General features: G+C 28.2%; 1 protein-coding gene across 1 annotated transcript in view; it reads left to right on the forward strand.

The window, feature by feature from the left end:
• Window positions 1–6,707: 6,707 nt before the first annotated feature.
• Window positions 6,708–7,868, forward strand: part of TRIADDRAFT_54794 (uncharacterized protein) — a gene marked incomplete at both ends in the record, with an annotated part of 3,455 nt that continues 2,294 nt past the window's right edge. The window contains one exon of the mRNA XM_002110573.1: window positions 6,708–6,875. Coding sequence (XP_002110609.1) covers window positions 6,708–6,875 — 168 coding nt within the window. The remainder of the gene's footprint in view (window positions 6,876–7,868) is intronic.

Raw genomic sequence — 7,868 nt, forward strand, 5'->3', positions numbered from 1 at the left:
TTTCTATTATTTATTCTTACTCTAAAAATTGCTAAAAATTTAAAGTTATAAACGTATATAAAAATAAAAAATTAATATTCATCACAATGAATTTGTGAAAGATCAAATGTATTTTGTCGTAATTGAAAAACAATTAAAAAATTTAAAATTCCTCTACAATAAAAGGCAGGCCCTGCAGAATAGCTAAAATGTACTTACAATTTACAAATCAAGGTATCGAAAGGTTAAATATCTTTTAACGATTAAATTATTAACGATTGGTTAAAAAATGTCGATAATAAAAAGGAAGATAGTATAAATAATAACTATTAATTAAGTTTACCGGGTAATTATTTTTAATTTACCGGTTGAATAACCAGAAAAAATCCAACTGTTTTCATTCTTATATATTTTTTTTAGCTTTACGATATCAATCAATTTGATATTAGTACTAAACTTCAAGATTGCTTTAAGGTAACACTACTTTATTATTGATATTATTTTTATACCTATAAAGTTTTTATTGACTCTTTAATTCAATAAACTTACATTCAAATTAATCACAGTTTAATTCATAGTTCTATTATTCTCGTCATTTAAAAGTCTATGCTACGTTATCAGGATTCAATTGATTCTGCGCCGATATTGTACCAGGTGGATTCAGCTAAACATTCCTACAGTATAAATTGGCCAGACAATATTATTTTTACCAAATTTCAATCCACATTACCTAAAGATCAAGACTGAATATTTTATTGAAAATCACGATGAAAAATGAATGTCAAATAAGTTATGGAGCAGTTATATACCTTTGTAAGTAAAAATCGAGTACAAGATAGAAATAAAACAAAATTCTATTTATGAGCTTATTTGAATGTAATACGGAAAATCATCTCATGTCGGATCATATCTTGATAGACTTAGTTCTGTTTAGCTTTAAGAAATTACTTTAGTAAAAAAACTAGAAAAAATTATGATAAAACATTTTTCTAAGTATAGCATTTCCGATTTGTAATTTCTGTATTTAACTTAGTATAAATTTTCACCATTCTTACTATACCTGATCCTATATTATTACGATCGAAATAATTAGTGAAGTTTATTTAATTTTGTATGCCGTTGTAATTCATTTCTACATACACTATGTTCTCTAAGATCCATTTTTACTAACAATTGCTCATAGTTGTGTGAATTAAGAATCTATACTTTTAGATACGATACATCTTAAATAAATTAAGTAATGCTCCATTCCTACTAAATCTTAAAATATCTAGATTTTGTGCTGGCAATTTCTTTAACAGAAGGCCTACAAATTAACAATATAAGCTATATACCGTTTGAGATAACTTTACAAAATGGATCAGATTGCTATTGGATCCATAATTCACAATCTTACGTGCAGATGCAAAGTGATGTCAAGGAATGGGTAAATATGAGATTGCTAAGTATAAAAGATATATTTTAGAATAATGCTATAATTCTTAATTACGATACACCGATATAATCTTTTTGAGACAGCGATAGATATTTCATAAAAATAATGAAATTTAAATAATGTTAAACTCGGACACTACCAGTATAATATAACATTAACCTAAACGGAATAACCTCTAGGAATTTTTTCACGGCTTTCTATATCTGATATCGTATCAATTAACTAGATTAAACTATATAAAAAGCAAGGATATGCCTGATGATGGCAGCTAACCTTTTACAAATCATTCTCCTGAAAAGTATCAATGTCACTAAATGTGATGTTAATTATATTATACGTATTATATATTTATTAGCATAGAAAGAGTGCCGTAAAAAGGTATGTAGTAAAATTAGTTATGGGACATTCACTCTTGTATGATAGTAATGCCTAGAATAAAATGGCAATATAAGCATAAAGAGTCAATCTTCAGAAATATCAATTTATTTAATAGCTGAAAGAGTTTATAAATTTATTTCTATAGTGAGAGAAAAAAATCATTTCAGATAAACATAAAATCCTTGATTATAAATATAATACTTTTCCACTTCGGTAAACATCATTTGATTCCCTTGTGATTTATGTTATGTTAACTAGTTTTAGAGTTTTAACTGTTATTATAAATACTCAATACATCGCCATTTATATTTTTTTGCCTACAATTGATATATCTATAATAGACAGTACGTTGGCGCTGTACTAAATTAAATCGCTACTACCGTCATAATAACAATGATCGTAAGAGTAAACAAACCAATAAAGCGATAGACTGTAAAAAAATTGAACTGTCCCTTGAAAATAATCAACTGGTCACACCTTCATTTTTGATAATTCATACTCTAGCAATTATCTATTTTTAAGTGAACTTTAATAGACATAATAGCTAGTTTTTGCTAAAAAATGTTTATGCTTAAGTTATATATACATAGGATTTGTCGAGCTATTTATTAAATCCCAGCCACCCACCCTTGAAACGAACATTTATTAAATCGCACCCACCCTTGAAACGAGCAGCGCAGGGGTATTTATACTACTGTTCGATGACTTTGATTATGGGTTCATTTCAATAGGTCAGTATAAGATTCTTACAGTACTTTTTACCTCAACATTTCTTCATGTAAAACGAATAGCTCTAAGGTAGTCATTTCTGCAGAGTACTGAAATTTATTAAAATAGTATTCGTTATATCGCTAAGGGTGGCCACTGGGTCTTTCAATTTTGATTTGATGGAATATTCTGATGAAAATTGAATAAAAATAGAATCTTTATAGAGTTTTCTACACAGCCATTTTGATGGTTACATTTTCTTCTAACGGTTGCTATCGACAGAGCAAGCTTTGCTTGCATACTCAAGCGATCCTTAGACAAATTATAATGATTGATATAGAATTGACCACAGTACTAAGGACATTGTACCGCACTGTAGATATCTTACAGTACCTGCTAATCTTAACTTGGTATGTCCATCACCGTCCATTAGTTATCATAATGTGCTTTGGACCATTAACTAATCTTAATATAGCATTTCATAGTATTTCATCCGTGAATGCATTATTGAAAAGTAGTATTCTACAAGTATAGCTGTGAATATAGTAGTGCCTGGCTATTACCGGCATATATATAATGTCGAATGGTAAAACTATCTATTAATTATTAACAAATAAGCACATTATCGTAAACCGTCAGCAAAGCGACGTGAGTTTGTACTAGTCTAACTAAATCGAAATTGTAAAATAATGTGTCAAGTTTGCACATAATATAAAAGCTTAAAATAACTACATGTATGTTATACTGTAGATGTATCTAGATGATCAAAGCAACAGAAATATTATTTTAATCAAAAATAAACAGGAAAATTTTAGTAAAAGGTATAAAGTTAATCCTCCTAGAATATCATCGCTATCATCATAATATTTCACTAATGGCTATGTAAGACAGTGTAATATTGTATTCTAAGTTGATGATATATTTAGTAATATCTACCGTAGGTGTATGTTCAACGTGTGATAGATATTCTCGTTAGAGGCTTAAGTATTAAATATAGCTAGCTTAGTAACTGTAATCCTTTTGAAGAGGAGCGCTACAGTGCTCACACTAGAGCTTCACATGAAAGGTGTAAACTATCCTGTATTTGAAATGCTAATACTGAAGTGTGTAGTAAGTAAGTAAAGTTGCTAAGACTGTAAACGCGGAAATGTATATAAGTGAGTGGTTTAGTATAGTAAGAGAGTTCTTTCTCATTAGAGATCCTCAGCTAATCGATTACGTTGTACCTTCGTAAACGAGGTTTTGTTCAATAAATCTTAATTTTCTAAAAGTTTTAAAGATTCTTGATCTATCAACCTCACAGGCTAACTACAAAGTTAGATGATTGCTACATTGGACGTATACTTTACGAAATATACTCGTACACAATTTTAAATTGTAGTGCAAATCTAATATTATGGCGTATTGATAATATTTAATTAAATTAATCGATTAATCAATCAAAAATTTAATTGCTTTAATTTTAGAATCGTGTCACAAACCAGCTTCATGACAAAGATAACGTAAAACAAATCTCTAAATTACTATAGTCTCCGGGATTCAGTTCCTTTAACTACCTCATAAGAATTTAGACGCCTTTGCTTCTACGTTAAAACAACTATATAACTCTTCTTTTATTTAACTATCTGCCGAGCTTAAATACCCTTCGGCAGCAGCTATCATGTATGAGTCATAACAGTTCATGAAATTTAGCTCATATTGGATAGCTAAATTAAGACAGACATTATTCATAATTTTGGACATGTACTGAACGATTTTAGATAATTAGACTACTGTATGTCCACACACAGAATTATTTATGGTATCATCTATAATTGAATATCTTCAGGATATTCATCACAAGCGTTACAAGACATAACACTACAATCAATTAATATTAGTTACCTTATGAGAACTTTTACTACAATACAGTATAATTTACTGTAAAAAAATAATAACTACCGTAGTTCTTACTGTAAGTCATTATTAGTTATCTCCATATATAAATGTTTAACACTAAATTTGGTCATTTACTCTTCATGGTGGTTCGTACCGTGATAAATCGATAGCAAATTATTGTCATTTGTTTTGACAAAATAACTTGATAAAATGACTGGCTAATAATTTATATCTGATTAGTCATAACTTGGTTAAAAATTTTTTATAGTATGACATTTCTATGACGGTCTCAGAACATTTCAATAATGATGAGAAAAAGGCAGAGTACAGTAAGCCTGAAATTAAAATCTTTCACAGAACAAATCACAGCTTTGTAGCACCTTTACTGACCAAAATTGATATTTAAAACTAGTTATGAAATCTAGATAATTAATACGTGTAAGACTTTGCTAGACAGATTCATACAGAATGTAGCGGAGGAAGTTTAGTAATGAGTTAATCTTAATCACTAGCCATATTTTTATTTTTAAGGGGATACAATATTACAAACTATTCGTATTATTTACTTTTAGAAAAACACAGCTAAAGGGTTTTAGATACTTTTCTATTATTATGTATGCCTTAATTTTGACATTGGTTGATTTACTATATGATAATAAATTATTTTAAATCATGTAAAGACGATCATGAATTAAAGTCATAACTTTAGCAGTGAAAACATCTTGATTTTGGCATTGCCAGACCATAATAAAGTTATAATATTTATTTAAAATAATAAAATGATAACTATTGCTAGAAAAACCTTTAGTGTTGTAGGTACAATTTAATTTCGATTTAATTTTGATAGATCAATTTTTGCGCTTACGCTTGACTTTAAAATATAACGTATCGTTACAGTAATCATTCCTTAAAACGTAACTATTCAATATAAAATGCTACAAAACCTGGCATGCTTTTTATCGTAAATAACACTAATTTATAATATAAAATTTAAAAAGCGGCATTTGAATAATTGAAATGCACACACATGTGGCACTCGAAAATTTTGTTAATAAAACCAAAAATACCACGAAAAAGGGAATATACAAGCAGTGCTATACATAAATGTCAAGGTAGTTAAGGTATGAGTTTGAAGAAAAGTGAAACTGAAACTTAAATGATTAATTTTATATCGAAAGTTAAAATTACACGAGATTTTTGCACCCGTACTTCTTAGGTTACGTTAGAATCATCCTCTTAATACCTCTTGAGCTATCTTACAAATGCAATTTTTACATTTCTAAGAAAAAAGATGCAATAAATGATAATAAATTTTATCGATCATAGACCTCGATATGTTTATATAACTTCATGATAACTAAGCAATGAAAATTTAAAAGCCCTCTATAGGAAATAATAATATGTCACGCTATCATCAATTTTTATTCCTTGCTCTTGACAAACATAATAATTACGAAATAAAAGTAGCATCTTCACATATTGCCTTCACTTATTAGATCACAATGGATATGATGGCATTGAGACAGAATGTGACTGTCAGTATTGGAAGCATTAGGTAAATTTCTTCGTAACAATTCATTTTAAAAGACGTTGATTTTTAAAATATAACATTTATTATTTCTTTAATTAGATATCCTAATGTTCAGACTAAAATAATCAAATTTTAAATCAGTTTTCATGGTTGATTAATTTTTATTTATCGAACAATAATTTGCCGAAAACATACAATTTAAAATTTAATATTTTATAATATGGTATATAATAATAAATATATATTTTACAATCACCAATAATTTACAATTAAATTCGCTGGATTTTTAAGTCAGACATGAAAACAATAAATTATTTAAATTAATTTAAAATAGAAAATATCAGTAACCATAAGTAATTACTATAACATCTCATTGAAACATATATTGTATATTTTATTGTCCTTAGATTGACAGACTGTTGTTTTATGGATAAATCTGATAATCTAGCCAAATATGACTCAAGCAAATCAAATTGCAGGTTAGTTAATTAATATGCTATTATATCATACGCGATTACAGATGAAATGAGATAAAAGGCGACGACTATTTTGTGTATAGATTTTTCTAGAATTTGATTACCCAGTTCTCTAATTCACTCAAAAATAAATAAGGATTAAATGGTTAAATAATTTAATTTTACTGTTAAATGAGGTTAAAACTCTTATAATTACAGTAGTATAAAATAAATATTAATATCATTTGAATTCTTGCTCCATCGCCTAGAATAAGATGATTATTAATTAATTATATATCTTTTTCTGAACATATCGATCGCTATCAAATTAAAATCGCTTAGTATGGCACCGCTGATCCAAGGGAAATTAATAATTACTGATTCGGTTATTAATGTAACTAAAGTTCGACAAATATGGGAAAATATGATCAATAATCAGCAGCTGCCGCCTGATTTAGCTTTGTGTCCACTCGGTTTTAACGGATTGTTTCTGACATCGTCATACCTAATTGTAAGTTCTTCTGTCTGTCTTTTGTTATTCTAGCAAAATGATAATAATATGATTAACTGTTACTGTGATTCTATATGTCTTTATATTGATACCAGCATCACAGAGGGAGAGATAATAATAACTGTGCATTATGCAATAAAACAGGATGTGACATTTTTCTGCACTTCCAGTTACGGAAATTAATTCCCTTTTTGTGAACAGACAAATATGACATACATAGCATGAATTCTTATAGTGAAATTTAAACAATTAGCAACATTTTCTCTCTTTACCGCTATATAGGGGAGTGTAAATATCATTTCATAATTACTCCTATTAATATAATAATAAGTTATTTCAAATAAAATCTCTATTGCGTCGTAATGTAGGACTAGACCCTAACTAATTTACACATGTATTCTTTGGTAGTTAAGTAAATACGTAAAATCATATAGGCCATCACATTATTGATAATATAATACTTAAAGATGTATAGCATTATTTAATATTTAGGGACACAAAATATAATATAATACGGATTTCTTTGAATATGTGATATACGGTTACTAATATCTGGCCACTGACCATAGACAATGTGGAAACACCGTTAGTATCATCATTGAATCAGTGGACAACTGTACTTTATTATAGGTTTAGTGAATATTTCACCTACAAGAATCAACTCAGCTAAAAAATTACTAAAAGTTTTGTTTTTATTATAAAAGATTAGAATTAACGCGTAATCTTTTATAGTACTGTGTCACGTTCTGTAATAGTTACATAATTAGTATGTTACCTTCTTTCTATGTATGGTTAAATATCACGATGTTATCACGTCAGGCGTATATAGATGTAGTTATGGTACTATATTAAGGTTATCTATATATGTATTCTCATGTTGCCATACTTGGCATGATAGTCTATTTGTAATGACTAAGCTAGGGAAACCTTTCTGTTAGTGATGATCTTGTGATCTACGTCAGTAGATCAAAGGTCACAATAAAGAAAGTAATA

This window comes from Trichoplax adhaerens, genomic scaffold (genome assembly GCF_000150275.1).
Source record: "Trichoplax adhaerens TRIADscaffold_3 genomic scaffold, whole genome shotgun sequence".
Taxonomy (NCBI): domain Eukaryota; kingdom Metazoa; phylum Placozoa; class Uniplacotomia; order Trichoplacea; family Trichoplacidae; genus Trichoplax; species Trichoplax adhaerens.